The 17382-nt window shown below is 43.0% G+C and overlaps 1 protein-coding gene across 5 annotated transcripts in view; it reads right to left on the bottom strand.

Moving 5' to 3' along the window:
* Window positions 1-17382, bottom strand: part of LOC121867704 (centrosomin-like) — a 49793-nt gene that overhangs the window by 12580 nt on the left and 19831 nt on the right. For 3 of the 5 annotated variants that reach the window (XM_042367732.1, XM_042367733.1, XM_042367735.1), the window contains exons 2-8: window positions 11332-11396; window positions 7252-7451; window positions 5683-5856; window positions 4258-4456; window positions 3114-3346; window positions 2322-2477; window positions 503-730 (exon numbers count right to left, since the gene is read on the bottom strand). In XM_042367732.1, the coding sequence (XP_042223666.1) occupies window positions 503-730; window positions 2322-2477; window positions 3114-3346; window positions 4258-4456; window positions 5683-5856; window positions 7252-7451; window positions 11332-11396 (1255 nt within the window). Of the gene's footprint in view, window positions 1-502; window positions 731-2321; window positions 2478-3113; window positions 3347-4257; window positions 4457-5682; window positions 5857-6717; window positions 6731-7251; window positions 7452-11331; window positions 11397-13680; window positions 13811-17382 lie in introns of those variants that run through there. The other 2 variants (XM_042367734.1, XM_042367736.1) reach the window with 2 other exon arrangements.

The raw sequence follows: 17382 nt of genomic DNA, 5'->3' as shown, positions 1-17382 counted from the left end.
AAGTGGAGATAAGATGGCGCTTCTTTAACCCCTTCACTATAGGGGACGACACTATTTAAAATCTTATTTGGCTAACCTGAAAGAATCCTGAAAGAGAGAGAGAGAGAGCATTAATTTCCTTATGGTAAATACTTGACCTCTGACACACACTCAGTACCTACCCCAAAAGGTCTCGCATTATTCCTCTGTTTTCTCAACCACCGACACACAAACAATGCACCAGTCCCTACTTTTTTTCACTGCCACCTCGAGCACATTCAAGTAAGGTGCCGATCCATTTCAGCTGTGATTACGATCTCTGTTATTGTGATTCCAAGCATGACAGGGATAAACACTAACTTTTCCCAGGATGTCTTGACAAAATTTACACACACACACACACACACATACATACAAACACTGCTTTACAGATTTCCATGGCAACCCCCTCCAATTAAACAAGGCTTCAAGATACACCCTTTCAAGTCCTCAAGATACAACACACCCCTTCAAGATCTCTAACCTGGATGACTTTACAGGACTTATCAAGGTCTTCGGTGAGTTTCTTGATCTTCTCGCTCGACTCGGTGATCTTGTGTTCCATGTCGGCGATCTGTTTCTGTTTCTCGTCCAGGGTAATCTGGATCTCCACCAATATCTTGTTCTGCTGTTCAATCTGTTCTATTTTTTCCTCGATGATTCGGTCACGTTCGATGATCTCCTGAACCTTAACCTCTATCTCCGGCTCGACCTGAAATGACGGGAGGTTACATTTAAATATGCATGGATTAAATACTCGGATTAAATATACCTGGATTATAGAGAGAAATGCCCCCCCTCCCCTCCCCCCCCCAGATGTGAATTACCTACACGAAAGCACTTGGGAACATTGTGTGTTTTTCCCTTTTCCTATGTGTCTATCAGGAGGGAGGAGGAGGGATTCATGAGGTGAGGAATGACAGTGTAAAGTAATCCAAGGTATGTGTAGTGAGCAAGAGCCTGTAATACCTAGGCACACACACACACACACATACACACATTTTTTCTCCCTCCAACACAGAAAGCATATCTTTAACCTCCAAAGAGATTTACAACACTTCATATCAATTTACTGTGTACACGAAGTTGAAGTCACGAGGATAATTTGACAGAGAGAAAGTGTGTGTGTGTGTGTGTGTGTGTGTGTGTGTGTGTGTGTGTGTGTGTGTGTGTGTGTGTAAGGCTTTGCACGTGTCATCCGACAGTGAATTGGCTCAAGTGGCACTAGTGAAGGTGACTGTAACTAGGCTATATGACAAGCCCCTGTAAACACACTTGTGAAGGGGACTGTACCTAGGCTATATGACCAGCCCCTGTAAACACACTAGTGAAGGGGACTGTACCTAGGGTATATGACCAGCCCCTGTAAACACACTAGTGAAGGGGACTGTACCTAGGCTATATGACGAGTTCCTGTAAACACACTAGTGAAGGGGATGGCTATATGACTGTAAACACACTAGTGAAGGGGACTGTACCTAGGCTATATGACCTGTAAACACACTAGTGCTGTACCTAGGCTATATGACGAGCCCCTGTAAACACACTAGTGAAGGGGACTGTACCTAGGCTATATGACGAGCCCTGTAAACACACTAGTGAAGGGGACTGTACCTAGGCTATATGACGAGCCCCTGTAAACACACTAGTGAAGGGGGACTGTACCTAGGCTATATGACCAGCCCCTGTAAACACACTAGTGAAGGGGACTGTACCTAGGCTATATGACGAGCCCCTGTAAACACACTAGTGAAGGGGACTGTACCTAGGCTATATGACGAGCCCCTGTAAACACACTAGTGAAGGGGACTGTACCTTGGCTATATGACGAGCCCCTGTAAACGCACTAGTGAAGGGGACTGTACCTAGGCTATATGACCAGCCCCTGTAAACACACTAGTGAAGGGGACTGTACCTAGGCTATATGACGAGCCCTGTAAACACACTAGTGAAAGGACTGTACCCAGGCTATATGACCAGCCCCTAAACACACTAGTGAAGGTGGACTGTACCTAGGCTATATGACGAGTCCCTGTAAACACAATAGTGCAGGGGGACTGTACCTAGGCTATATGACCAGCCCCTGTAAACACACTAGTGAAGGGGACTGTACCTAGGCTATATGACGAGCCCCTGTAAACACACTAGTGAAGGTGGACTGTACCTAGGCTATATGACGAGCCCCTGTAAACACACTAGTGAAGGTGGACTGTACCTGGGCTATATGAATGACCTATTTCTCAGCTGTAAACACACTTAACTTACTCAAACACACTTAAGTTACTCAGACACACTTAACATACTTTATTCAGGTCATAATGGAGGCTCTGTATCTGATCGTCCTTAGCCTGCATCTCTATGTGCCTGGTCTCCAACTCCTGCATCACGTCATCAATCTTCAAGTCCTTCTCCGTCACCTCTACCTCCAAGTCGGCGATCTTCTCCACCTTGTCCTCCAACTGAAAAACATTGAATATAATAAAGTGTCGTGTCTCCGGTGATTTTTTTTTTTAGTGTTTCTCCGTCACTTTTATTTACATTTCTCTTCTTTGGTCTAATCACCTGTGTGTGTGTGTGTGTGTGTGTGTGTGTGTGTGTGTGTGTGTGTGTGTGTGTGTGAGTGTGTGTGTGTGTGTGTGTGTGTGTGTGTGTGTGTTTAACACCTATGTTTTAAAATTGATTACCGAGACGTTGCATTTAATTATGAAAATCGTTTAAAGTCCGGGAGAGAAATTTTTATACGGTTATGATAAAAAAAAAAAAATTCTTCATATTAAATTCAATTATTTACTCAAACTGGATTTAAATTAGTTTTTGTAAATCGACGACCCGCAGGTGATGGTAAAGTGTATTTATTTATTTATTCCTTAGGTTTTTTCCATTAGGGTTAAACAAACTTGAGCCAGATACAAATACAACTGGATTTTTTTTTTTAATTATTGATATGTGATTTAACTCTTTTTAGTGTGATTTACACCTCTTTACCCTGTGATTTACCTTCCTTTCGTGTGATTTAAATGTCCTAACCTAAACTAACCTTAACCTAACCTAAACTAACCTAACCTTAACCTAACCCAGAGTAATCCCTCCTTCACCTCCTTCTGCAGGTTGGCAATATCCCCCTCCAGTATGCAGGTCGTCTCCTCCTTGGCCGCCAGTTCACCCTCGAGCTCAGTCACTCGGCTCTCTAACTCGACCACCCGGGCCTTGAGTGACGACACCTTCTCCTCGGCCGACTCCTGGGCGGGTTGGACGTCGGTCGTTGCCTCGGGCCGACACTGTTCGAGGGCAGCCGTTTGTGACATCGTGGTCGGCATGCTGAACAATCCTGGACGAAAGAAATATAAAAGGGAAATATTATTACAATTATATATTAATAAAAGGTAAATGAGAGAGAGAGAGAGAGAGAGAGAGAGAGAGAGAGAGAGTTAAGAAGAGAAAGAGAAAATTAAGAAGAGAGAGAGAGAGTTCTATAATGCACATGTACTGTACGTGTGTATAAACTAATCACATATACAGTTTCAACATACGAGTAAACACACACAATGTAAGTATACAGTGCACACAGGAGTGAAGGTAAACAGATGATTAACGTGGAACAGGATGAAGTAAATGAAGTCACATCAAGCTTAGTAACCCCAGCTTGTTTCACCCCAAGATTAACTGCCATAACACCAACCTAACCCCAGCTTATTTCACCTAAGATTAACTGCCATAACACCAACCTAACCCCAGCTTATTTCACCTCAAGATTAACTGCCAACCTAACCTAACCCCAGCTTATTTCACCTAAGATTAACTGCCATAACACCAGCCTAACCCCAGCTTATTCTCACCCCTATTAACTGCCACCAACCTAACTCCTAGCTTATTCCACTTCTAAGATTAAACCCGCTATAACACCAACTCCAACTCCCCAGCTTAACTGCCATAACACCAGCCTAACCCCAGCTTATTTCACCCCCAAGATTAACTGCCAACCTAACCTAACCCCAGCTTATTTCACCTAAGATTAACTGCCATAACACCAGCCTAACCCCAGCTTAATTCACCCCCAAGATTAACTGCCATAACACCAACCTAACCTAACCTCTCCTGGTCATTAAACAATAATATGAAATAAACTAAATAGCCTAATCTTCAAATGACTAAGATGTGTAATTAGTCATATCTTGGGGAAACATGTGGTATTACTGGGCATTAATCACAGCAGGTGTTCAAGAGATAATTATTCAGTACCTTGCACAGGTGACTTAGTGGCAAAGTTATTAAAGCCAGCAAGATTCAGCGGCAGGCTCAGGTTATCCTTGGAGGGAGGGACCACTTGCAGGGTCTCGGGTATCTCCTCCTCTGTGCTGAACGCCAGGCCACATAGCTGAGATAGTTCCCCCAGCCGGCCTCTCTCTTCCCGGAAACGATGAACGTGGTCGTCGACTTCCTGAGAGATGGAGATAAGTCGTTGATGATGTGGTTGACCGAGCAGCAATTGTTGCCGTACTTAGTTCTGTACTGACCTAACTTTTAAGACGGAAGGGGGGAGGGGGAAGACAGTCCTATTGAGAGGGGAGGGGGAAGACAGTCCTATTGAGAGGGGAGGGGGAAGACAGTCCTATTGAGAGGGGAGGGGGACAGTCCCATTATGAGGGGAGGGGGCACAGTGCTATTGAGAGGGGAGGGGGAAGACAGTCCTATTGAGAGGGGAGGGGGAAGACAGTCCTATTGAGAGGGGAGGGGGGTCCTAATCTAAAGGTCCATAGTCCAGTAGTTAGTCAGGTTATATTGGTGTCTATTAGCACCTGAGACCTGCCTGACCAACAATCAATCAAGTCAAACACACTGTTACCCTGTGTTCCCTACATAACAACAACTCTCCACATGTCGACTCAATAATTATATAAAAAAAAAAAACCACATTGAGCACAAGGTATTATTTTGCTTACACTGATATCATAAAGCTTCACAAGATCAGTTCTGTTTACTGTAGACTATATAATAGGCACTGTATCTTGTAGACTACATATATACATGTGATCGACAGTGAAAGTTTGAACACTCGTGCTTGGCGAGCGTACAGCGAATGAGGGTGCGCCAAGTCCGTACACTTGCATCGTTTTCCAGCATAAATAAAATGGTTAATTAATGCCTTCCTAAAGAAACCATCGACGTGGGACCAGGTTTATTCCACTGTACGAATTTTTTTACGATTTTTCCACCAAGTTTGATGAAAAACAATTGTGCCGTTTCGGCTGCCCAGAACAGACACACACCTAGTCCTATAGTATATTAGATAGATACTGTATCGGACTACATACATACTGTATTTTGTCAACTTCATATCTATATACTGTACTGCATTACATTACCTTTAATTTTGTCTTTAAATCCTTTCACTACAGGTTGTCACTTTTAAAATTATGTTCAAATGAGTGGGACTTCCTCTCTCTCCCCTCACACTCTCACTCTCCCTCCCTCTCACCCTCTCATACATAAGGGGACAATGAAATGCAGTGTAACCTCTATTTAATGAACTATATGGAAAGGAAAGTCCATTATATCAAGGGTCTGTTAGATGTGAAACCCCCACATGAGAGGACCCCAGTGAATAAAGACTCCAGCAAATAAAGACCCCCTCAGCGAATTCAGACCTAAATAAAGACCCCTGACCTTCTGCAGCTGCTCAACGTGGGTGTGCAGCTTCTCCTTCTCCTGCTCGTGCTGATCTTTCATCTGTGCCACCTGCTCCTGAAACTGCTGCTCTAGCCCTGACAGAGCCGTGGATGCCTGACGCACCAACTCCTGCTTGTCGTACAACTCTTGCTTCAGTGCCTCTGTTTCCACCTGTCAACAAAACATCATGTGTTGTAAATAATCGTGGGGGGAGGGGGGGGTGTTTTAACTGGTGTGTGTGTGTGTGTGTGTGTGTGTGTGTGTGTGTTGTACAGTACAGTATATAAATAAATACTGTAAATTAATAAATGAAGTGAAATTACTGATTGTACCTACCCTAGATAGCCTCTTGACTATAATACAATGTACAGTATAATGAACTTATTACTGGTTTAACCCTTTGGGACCTCAAGGGTTAAATCATCATCAAGGGGTTAAAGCAACATCGTCAAAGGGGTTAAATCATTGTTATCAAAGGATTAAACCATTATCGTCAAAGGGTTAAACCACCATCAAAGGGTTAAACTACCATTACAGGCAAATTTCACCATACAGTGCTGGTAACAACCACTAGCCACTCTCCCACTGGTTGCCAAAAACAGACCTTCAGTTCAATATTAATCTTATATACAGTTAATCTTTACCTTCAGTTCAATATTGGTCTTTATACAGTTAATCTTTACCTTCAGTTCAATATTGGTCTTATACAGTTAATCTTAAATTCTTCAGTTCACAATATTGGTCTTATACAGTTAATCTTTACCTTCAGTTCAATATTGGTCTTATACAGTTAATCTTTACCTTCAGTCTAATATTGGTCTTATACAGTTAATCTTTACCTTCAGTCTAATATTGGTCTTATACAGTTAATCTTTACCTTCAGTCTAATATTGGTCTTATACAGTTAATCTTTACCTTCAGTCTAATATTGGTCTTATACAGTTAATCTTACCTTCAGTCTAATATTGGTCTTATACAGTTAATTTTACTCTCTCAGTTCAATATTGGGCCCTATACAGTTAATCTTTTTACCTTCAGTTCAATATTGGTTCTGTATACAGTTAATCTTACCTTCAGTTCAATATTGGTCTTATACAGTTAATCTTACCTTCAGTCTGTTTGCCTGTGATAAGCAGTTAATCTTTACCAGTCTAAATATTGGTCTTATACAGTTATTCTTTACCTTCAGTTCAATATTGGTCTTATACAGTTAATTTTTACCTTCAGTTCAATATTGGTCTTATACAAAGCACTCCTTTACTTTCAGTTCATTATTGGCCTTTATACAGTTAGTCTTTACTCTTCAGTTCAATATTGGTCTTATATAGTTAATCTTTACCTTCAGTTCAATATTGGTCTTATACAGTTAATCTACCTTCAGTCTAATATTGGTCTTATACAGTTAATTTCTTACCTTCAGTTCAATATTGGTCTTATACAGTTAATCTTTACCTTCAGTTCAATATTGGTCTTATACAGTTATTCTTTACCTTCAGTTCAATATTGGTCTTATACAGTTATTCTTTACCTTCAGTTCAATATTGGTCTTATACAGTTAATCTTTACCTTCAGTTCAATATTGGTCTTATACAGTTCATCTTTGTCCTCCTTGTCGTACTTCTGGTCCATCCTCTCCTCCAGGAAGTAGATGCGTAGCTTGAGGGAGAAGTTCTCCTTCTTCAGGTTACCCAGTTGCTCTTCATATTCCTTCATGGTCCGTCCTCGCAGGGGTGATACCTTCCCCGGCGACCGCAGACCCAGGGAGACTACGCCATCCAGAATGATAATAAATAAATAACAGGAATAATACACATGATAATAATTAATAATAGTAATTGATAAGGTGATGAGAATGATAAAAATGTGATGATTATACTTTACAAGGTAATTATAGGCCCGTATTACACCGTCCAGAATGATAATAAAAAATACTGACTTGAATAATACGTAACATCACTGATTATTTGAAGAAGTCACAGTCCAAGTAATAATCATACAGCAATTAGAATATTTTATACATTACAAGCATACCAGGATGATATTTTATACATTACAAGCATACCTGGATGATATTTTATACATTACAAGCATACCTGGATGATATTTTATACATTACAAGCATACCTGGATGATATTTTATACATTACAAGCATACCTGGATGATATTTTATACATTACAAGCATACCTGGATGATATTTTATACATTACAAGCATACCTGGATGATATTTTAGACATTACAAGCATACCTGGATGATATTTTATACATTACAAGCATACCAGGATAATATTTTATACATTACAAGCATACCTGGATGATATTTTATACATTACAAGCATACCTGGATGATATTTTATACATTACAAGCATACCTGGATGATATTTTATACATTACAAGCATACCTGGATGATATTTTATACATTACAAGCATACCAGGATGATATTTTATACATTACAAGCATACCAGGATGATATTTTATACATTACAAGCATACCTGGATGATATTTTATACATTACAAGCATACCTGGATGATATTTTATACATTACAAGCATACCTGGATGATATTTTATACATTACACTTGAAAAATATTTGATACAGTGTGACCCCCCCAAAAGAACAACTTAAATACTGAACACGTGAAAAAATCAACAGTATGATTCACAAAAATTTTTAAAGGACAAATTTCGTGAAAATTCTTCGGACATTTGACCCAAAAAAAGTTGTGGATTTCTGAATTTGTTGGAATTTTTTTTTAAACCTAATGGGTACTTAAGGACCAGAATACAAGCTCAATACAGTACTATATATGATCTTAGGTTGGGTTGGGTTGGGTTGGGTTGGGTTGGGTTGGGTTGGGTTGGGTTAAGAAGTCATGTCAAGTTAGAGTAGAGTAGGTTAGGTTTTTTTTTTTGCCACTTACAGTAGCTAGTTTGTTGTGCATCTTATACTCCTCCTGTGAGCGGTAGAGCAAAAGGATTACAGAGTAGTGTTCATAAAGGGTCGTAATAATTAACCCCCGTTGTCAGGATATTATGGCACTGAATGTTACACAGTATTTCAATGACATTATTTGTTTAGCTCTATACATAAAGGGTAACTTATTCACAAATGCGTGAGTACAGGAGTGTGAGGCAGTATGTCTGGCCGCACACTTTGTTATTCACATTTGCGTGAGAAGTGTTCAAGTACATTATGTGTTTGGTTATATACATGAGAACTGATATAGTTACTAAGTGTAAAAAAGTGGATACAATATTAATGTCTGGCCACACATTTAGTCTTGTTCACATCTGCTTGAGGAACATACTGCCAGAGGTACTTATATCCTAACCTTAATCTAGCGGTTATAACATCTTGTAATCTAGTGATCTTGTTACTTGCTCCATATACATGTTTCACTTGATACATCTCATCATGGTAAACTATGGATCGACTAGTGCCTGTTTGCACTTGTCTACTTGCATCAAATTCATCAATAAGTTCTTTCCTAATTACAGTTTTAAGGGTTCTTTTTGACAGACCCAGATTGTATTCAACGGTGTGTTTGTTAGACGCGAGTTTGGCGAGGGCATCAACTCTGTCATGTTTTATGAGGCCTATGTGAGAGGGGATCCACAACAGTTTGACCTTGACACCCCGGTCAACAAGGTACGCATACAGTACAGTATTTGTGTCTGGCTTCAGAGACAAGCTCGTGACAACTTGAGTTAAGGGTGTCAAGGGCAAGTAGTGAGGATAGAGTCAGTGATGATGAGACTGTCAGTAACAGTGGTTTCAAAGAATCTAATAGCTGTGAGTATGGCAACTAATTCAGTTTGTAGAGTGGATGCCCATTTGTTAATTCTAACTCCTTTCTCAATTATATTACCGTCAGGTTGAGTCACAACAATAGCACTTCCAGCCCTCCCACAGGCGGTGTTAAGAGATCCATCAGTGTAGATGGTCTGTGTGATATTATCATCAGTCTGTAGAGTGTGTATGTGTTCAAGAGCTCTCAATTTGGCAGTGTGTTGGAGATAAATGCTTTGTACAATTAATTTTTGAAGCGGATATGTTGGTATTGTGATATCGAAGGGAACTGTCCGCCAGGGTGGCAGGAAGCGCTGTTGTGTCTCAACTTTGTACAGATGGTCTAGTCCAAACATCTTCATATGTGTAGCTGTAGTTTGGATCCATTTAGACTCAGTAGTCCCTTGATTCATACATTCTAGCAATTTTAAGGAAACAATGTTACCTGGATCACCACGCAGAAGCCTCAGGGCTATCATGAGGTTGACTTCAATTATTCTATCTTTGACACTCGGTATACCTAGTTCTTTCCTCATATTAAGTACTTTAGTGCTCATGGGACATCCTAGGATAATTCTGAGGGCTTTATTTTTCATTTTCTTGAGCTTGTCAACGCCTCTCCTGTCACGAAGGACCAGGACTGGTGCGTGGTAATCTATCAGAGATCTTATATAGCCTAGGTACATTGTTTTAACAATTCTAATATTAGCACCATAGTGTGGGCTGTACCCCGCTACACTTGTAAGAGGTCTCAGTCTGTCAGTACATGGTGAGTTAGCTGTTGTATGGCAGGTAAGGGACGGAGACACCAAGATATTTAAAAGAAGGAACATAGTCAATAATGTTGTTACCTCTTGGCAGGGCCGTTTACCAGCTTGTGTGTTGAACACCTTAGTTTTCTCAGTGGAGACAATAAGACCGAGTTCTCACAGGCTGTGTGTACAATCAAAGACAAAAGTCGTGTCGCGGGTTTATCTTAAGATTAAATATAACTCGTGAAACATTATAAGAGCCCTACCACAAGGCAGAGCGGACCAAAAGTTTAGACCTTTGGCATATGTTTTCACCAAATTTCCCGACACGGCTTTTGTTTTTCATTATACATGGTTCAGGGTGGCTTGCATTTCACAATGAGTTTCAGTATGTACTGGACTATAAGAACATCACCAGCACAGCTGATTGTGATATTGCTGGGGTTGTCTGGTGTTGGATTTAATAATTCATTCATAAGAACATAGAACAAATTGGGGCTAAGTACTCCACCTACTGGCAATATCAAAAACAGCTTTTAGGTCAAGAAATGTGGTGTACCTCCGTCCTCTCCAGGGGCAGTAGACCCACTGTACCCCTGGCGAGGGCGGCGTCAAGCTCCCACTCAGTATATGGAACATCACACTCATCGTGCTGTTTGCCCATCATAAAGTTAATAAGATTACTTCTCTCTACAGACTTCGCATCAAGGAGTCCCCGAGTCCCAGCTGGTAACATGTCATAGCTCGACACATGAGCCCACTTTGTTATTAGCTCATTCGCCTTTTGCAGAGGGTTTGGATGGGAGACGTGTCTTCTGTTTTTACCTCTGATTGTGTTTATGTCTTTCCAGGCTTTGGTGAGGGGAGTGTGTTGGTTCAGGCTGTTGAGGTAAGGTAAGGTTAGGTTAGGTCAGGTAAGGTCAGGTAGGGTCAGGTTAGGTTAAGTTAGGTTAGGTAAGGTCAAGTCAGGTAAAGTCAGGTTCGGTAAGGTAAGGTTAGGTTAGGTAAGGTAAGGTAAGGTTAGGTTAGGTTAGGTCAGGTCAGGTCAGGTCAGGTCAGGTCAGGTCAGGTCAGGTCAGGTTTAATGTAGCCGTACTTACAGGGGATGGAGCTGCTACCAGAAGAGTCCAGACTGTTGGCATCCTGGACTTGTGCTGGACTTCCACTGTGGAAAGAAAGAAGATGGTGACGTCAACAACAAAAACATTCCAAACACATCAACTAAAATTTTTGTTACAGCAGAAAATATGACAAATTTGACACCCTAAGCTTGTTTTACCTGAAGATTAGACACCCCAAGCTTGTTTTACCTGAAGATTAGACACCCCAAGCTTGTTTACCTGAAGATTTGACCCCCAAGCTTGTTTTACCTGAAGATTTGACACCCCAAGCTTATTTTACCTGAAGATTTGATACCCCAAGCTTATTTTACATGAAGATTTGATACCCCAAGCTTATTTTACCAGATGATTTGATACCCCAAGCTTGTTTACCTGAAGATTAGACACCCCAAGCTTATTTTACCTGAAGATTTGATACCCCAAGCTTATTTTACCTGAAGATTAGATACCCCAAGCTTGTTTTACCTGAAGATTAGACACCGTAAGCATTTTACCTGAAGATTAGACACCCCAAGCTTGTTTTACCAGATGATTTGACACCCCAAGCTTGTTTACCTGAATATTAGACACCCCAAGCTTATTTTACCTGAAGATTAGACACACATACATACATACACACACATACATACACACACACATACATACATACACACACACACACATACACACACACAAACATACATACATACACACATACATGTACACACAGATTGAATGACGTGGGAGGTTGTGTAAGTATGGGTAATGTGTCCCACGTGAGCCAAGGTGAAAAGACGTCAGCATGTGTGAGGAAGCTGCCAGGGCACCCCCTGCCCTGCCAACTGTCTCTCTTCCCCCTGCTGTAACCCCCCCTCTCTCCCTCTGCTGACACCCCCCTCTCTCTTTCTCCCCCTGCTGACCCCTCCCCCCTCTCTCTCTCCCTCTGCTGACACCCCTCTCTCTCTCCCCTGCTGACACCCCCCCTCTCTCTCTCTCCTGCTGGCCCTCTCTCTCTCTCCCCCTGCTGACTCCCTCTCTCTCTCTCTCTCTCCTCTGCTGCCCCCTCTCTCTCCCTCTGCTGACCCCCTCCCTCAGCTGCCCCCCTCCCCTCCCCTGCCCCCCTCCTCCCCCTGCCCCCTCCTCTCCTGCTGGCACCATACCACTATCCTGGCGTTATTTCGGTGTCGGGTCTGGCTATGAGCACGAGACAGATGCCAACACCAGGACAAGCCAAACCACCCTTACATAAACAGCCCAATTAGACGATTTGGTTAGGTGTTTAATCATCAGCTGAAGATATTAAGGAGGGCTAATCTTCATGTGATCCTTAAGCCGCAGCCATCAACATTGTATCAACCAATCAGGAAACGTTTTATAAAAAATTTCTAGTGACCAATCAGAGGCGAGTTTATATACCTATTCGTCATACCGGCCAGTAATTATTTCCCATATTTCATAATTAAAACCTCAAAAAATATGGTTTACACGAAAAAAATTACGTAAATTAAAAATAAAATACATATGTAAGTTTTGTCCTTTATAACAAGCAATAAAGACTAAAATAATCGACTTTTTTTTTTTAGTGTTTACAAAGTTGTTGGGGATATTTGTAACCTCCCATCTGATTGGTTGTTTCTCACCCCGGGACATAAAACGGTTGGTGATTGGTGGAAGCAGACCATTCCCTGTTCTCTCCCGCGCAAAAATAATAAATAAATAAATAAATAAATAAATAAAAATACAATGAGGAATTTATTTAACATATTTTATGAATGGAATATAATTAAATATAACTTATGTCTATATTAAAGATTATTACATTGTATTTAAAGTTTATATCTCCATTTTCTATTTTGGTAAACACATACACATACATACCCGCACACACACACACGCGCGCACACACACACGCGCGCACATACACACACATACACGCACACACACACACACACGCGCGCACATACACACACGCCTTAACTAGCTGTAAGTGTCTCCCAAGGTTGTTACCCTCCTGTCATACCCTCCAGTGCCCACGGAACTCTACCCAAGGCATTGTTATATTCACGTGACGCAACAATAACAACAACAATCACAACCATCACCACTACAACAACCACAACAACAACAACTACCACCACCACCACTACAACAACCACCACAACAACAACTACCACAACAACAACAACAACAACTACCACCATCCATCTCCCATTGGCTGTAATTTCAACCACCCAGTCAATTACAGAACAACCTGACTATTACGTGATTAGGTTAGGTCAGGTAAGGTCAGGATAGTTTAGGATAGGTAAGGTCAGGTCAGGTCAGCAGTAATTAAGACCATCTACTCACGCCTGCACGAATGAATTATGTCGACGACCACAAGTCCGGCACATAATGGTCACTATGATGGCGTAGAGGGCACAGCTTCAGGAGGTGGTGGTGGTGGCGGTGGTGTCGTGTTATTGTCGTTCTGAGGCACTTGGCGTCCTGGCCCCTGTATATATAGTGTAGTGTACCCCCCCCACCACCACCACCCACCCAGTCTGGCTCACCCACCCACCCACCCACCCTATTACCCACCCTTATACCCACCACCCACCCACCACCTTGTATTTTTAACACCTTGGCACTGAATGACACTCCCTCGGTCAATCAGTGCCACCAATAGTTCAAGAGTGTCGCAGGTAAGATTAAGGTTAGGTTAGGTGAGGACAATAAGGGAGTTAAGGGTGGACAGTAAGGGTGAGGACAATAAGGCGGTAGAGACAGGTAAGCGGACACAGGTAATGAGGTAGTGTGAACCAGGTGACCAGGTGATGTAGAGAAACAAACACCTCCAGCACCCGCCACCAAGGTGTGAGGGAGGGTGAGGAGGGAGTGAGGGGAGGTGGTGAGGAGAGGGTGAGGGGAGGGTGGTGAGGAGGTGAAGGGTGGGGGGTAGGGGAAGGGGAGAGGTGAGGGAGGGTGAGGGAGGGGAGGGAGGGAGGGAGTGTGAGGAGGTGAAGGGTGGGGGGTAAGAGGAGGGAGGAGGGAGGGAGGGAGGGAGGGGGTGAGGGGGAGGGAGGGAGGGAGTGGTGAGGAGAGAGGGTGAGGGGAGTGGGTGGGTTGACAAAGGCTAGTACAGTATGCTGGCACTCAAGACTCGGGTGGCACCTTGTGTAGGGTGCCAAGCTGTCTGCAGGTGAAGGCAGTCATCACACACACACACACACACACACACACACACTATCACCACCTGTACACGTGTCTCTCTCCTCATTAACCCCTCCCCCCATGTATCTCACCTGATAATTAAACATTCTTATGCTAACCTTACACAAATCTAACCTAACCTAACCTTACACAAACCTAATCTAACCTTACACAAATCTAACCTAACCTAACCTTACACAAACCTAATCTAACCTTACACAAACCTAATCTAACCTTACACAAACCTAATCTAACCTTACACAATTCCAACCTAACCTAACACAAACCTAATCTAACCTAACCTAACCTAACGTAACTCCAATGTAATGTAACCTAACCTACCCCCACCCCCCATTTAAAGTGAATTTCTTGAAGTCTCCCCTGAAATATGGAGGCCAAGTAAGTCCCGTTTTCTTCTACTTAATTCTGACACGTAGTAGTGAGGAGGAGGGAAAGAGAGGAGAGAGGAAGGAAGGAAGGAAGGAAGGAAGGAAGGAAGGAAGGAAGGAAGGAAGGAAGGAAGGAAGGAAGGAAGGAAGGAAGGATAAATAATTCATACATACCAAAACATTTATGCGTAGTGTGACATTCAATAATATAGTGTTCAAGTGTATTCTTTAAATGTTTATCACCAAGTTTACATGTTGAGTGTTCCGGTGTCTGTATCCTAGACTAATTCTGGCCACGACTACATCACATTGTCTGGTTCTGTCCTTATGCTGGCCACACCGGTACCTCTTGTCACGAAATCTGTCATATTTACTAATGCTACAACTGTCAGGTCTCTGCATTTCTCACTTCTTTTAGATCAGAGTTCATGATTCTGACTTGAATGTTTTTAATTACAGCATTGGACAGGTCAAGGTCACGGTCAATATTTTCTTTCTTACATGTCTCATTGGCCAGTCTATCAGCACGGTCATGATACCTAATGCCAACATGGGACGGAATCCACACAATATTCGATACTAAAGTTGTTCTCATTGGCAGTTATCACATGGAACTTTAGACATAGAGCACTTTGAGAGTCACAGAATATCATCCCATCTCCATTTTCTTTAAGGTAGTCTGTGGCTAAGTTGATTCCAGTTAGTTCAGTTTGTGTTGTGCTGGCCCAGTTGTTCAGCCTTTGCTTGTTTGACACTATCATCTGTTTTTCTTTAACATTGACACAGGACATGATATAGAGAAGCTAACATTGACACAGGACATGATGGTGGTAGATGGTAGTAGTGGTGGTAGTTTGTCTGCACAGAACCATCAGTAAAAGCATAACATTCACTTGACTTAATACTCTCTATGTGGCTGTTAATAGTGTGACGCATCTCACCACATCGGTGTTTAACATTTGCTTACTACCAACAGGAGTGTAATTAATAGGAACTGATATATCCAGCCAAGGAGGAATGGCATTAATAGCTTCGTCTGGGGTGATTGGGTCATTCAGTTTCAAGAGATCTGCAACACTTATGAAGCCACGCCCAAAGAGTCTTTTGTGAAGGTTGGCGAGATGGTCGGGATTACCTAGACAGAACATCAACTCAGTTTGATGACCATTGTTCATCAAAACTTGGACAAAACATGGTGTTAAGTAGAGCTATCCTCTCAGATAGGGAGGGCAGTCAGAGCTCTTTCCTCATGTTTACAATTGAGAGAGAGAGAGTGCTGGTGGTGGTAAAATTAGCAGGAAGCTGGCAACCCCTCTGCCTGTACCACCACCACCACCACTATTACCATCTACCACCACTACTACCATCTACCAACCACCACCACCATCTACCAACCACCACCAACCATCCACCACCACTACACCATCCTACCAACCACCACCACACCATCTACCACCACCATCCTACCAACCACCACCACATCCAACCAACCACCACACCATCCACCAACCACCACCACCATCCAACCACCACCACCAACCATCCACCACCACCACCATCCACCACCACCACCACCATCCACCAACCACCACCACCATCCACCAACCACCAACACCATCTACCACCACCATCACCATCCACCACCACCACCATCTACCACCACCACCACCATCCACCACCACCACCACCATCTACCACCACCACCACCATCCACCACCACCACCACCCATCCACCCCACCACCACCATCCAACCACCACCACCATCCACCACCAACCAACCACCATCCAACCACCAACCACCAACCATCACCACCACCACACCATCCACCACCACCACATCCAACCACCACCACCATCCAACCAACCACCACCAACCATCCAACCACCACCAACCATCCACCAACCACCACCATCCACACCAACCACCACCACATCCACCAACCACCACCACCATCCACCAACCACCACCAACCATCTACCACCACCACACCATCCACCACCACCACCACCAACCACCACCACCACCACCATCCACCACCACCACCACCATCCACCACCACCACCACCATCCACCACCACCACCTCACCATCCATCACTACTACCATCTACCACCACTGCCACCATCTACCACCACCACTACCATCTACCACCACTACTACCATCTACCACCACCATACCATCTACCACATACCACCATCTACCACCACTAGTACCATCTACCACCACTACCACCATCTACCACCACTACTGACCATCTACCAACAACTACTACCATCTACCACCACTACTACCATCTACCTTCACCACCACCATCTACCACCACTACCACCATCAACCTCCACCACTACCATCTACCACCACCACTACCATCTACCACCACTATTACCATCTACCACCACTACTACCATCTACCACCACTACTGCTACCATCTACCACCACTACTACCATTCACCACTACTACCATCTA

The sequence above is a fragment of the Homarus americanus genome, unplaced genomic scaffold (assembly GCF_018991925.1).
Source record: "Homarus americanus isolate GMGI-L3 unplaced genomic scaffold, GMGI_Hamer_2.0 scaffold46583, whole genome shotgun sequence".
Taxonomy (NCBI): domain Eukaryota; kingdom Metazoa; phylum Arthropoda; class Malacostraca; order Decapoda; family Nephropidae; genus Homarus; species Homarus americanus.
Note: the sequence above shows the minus strand (reverse complement) of the source record. Positions and strands in the feature narration are given on the sequence as shown.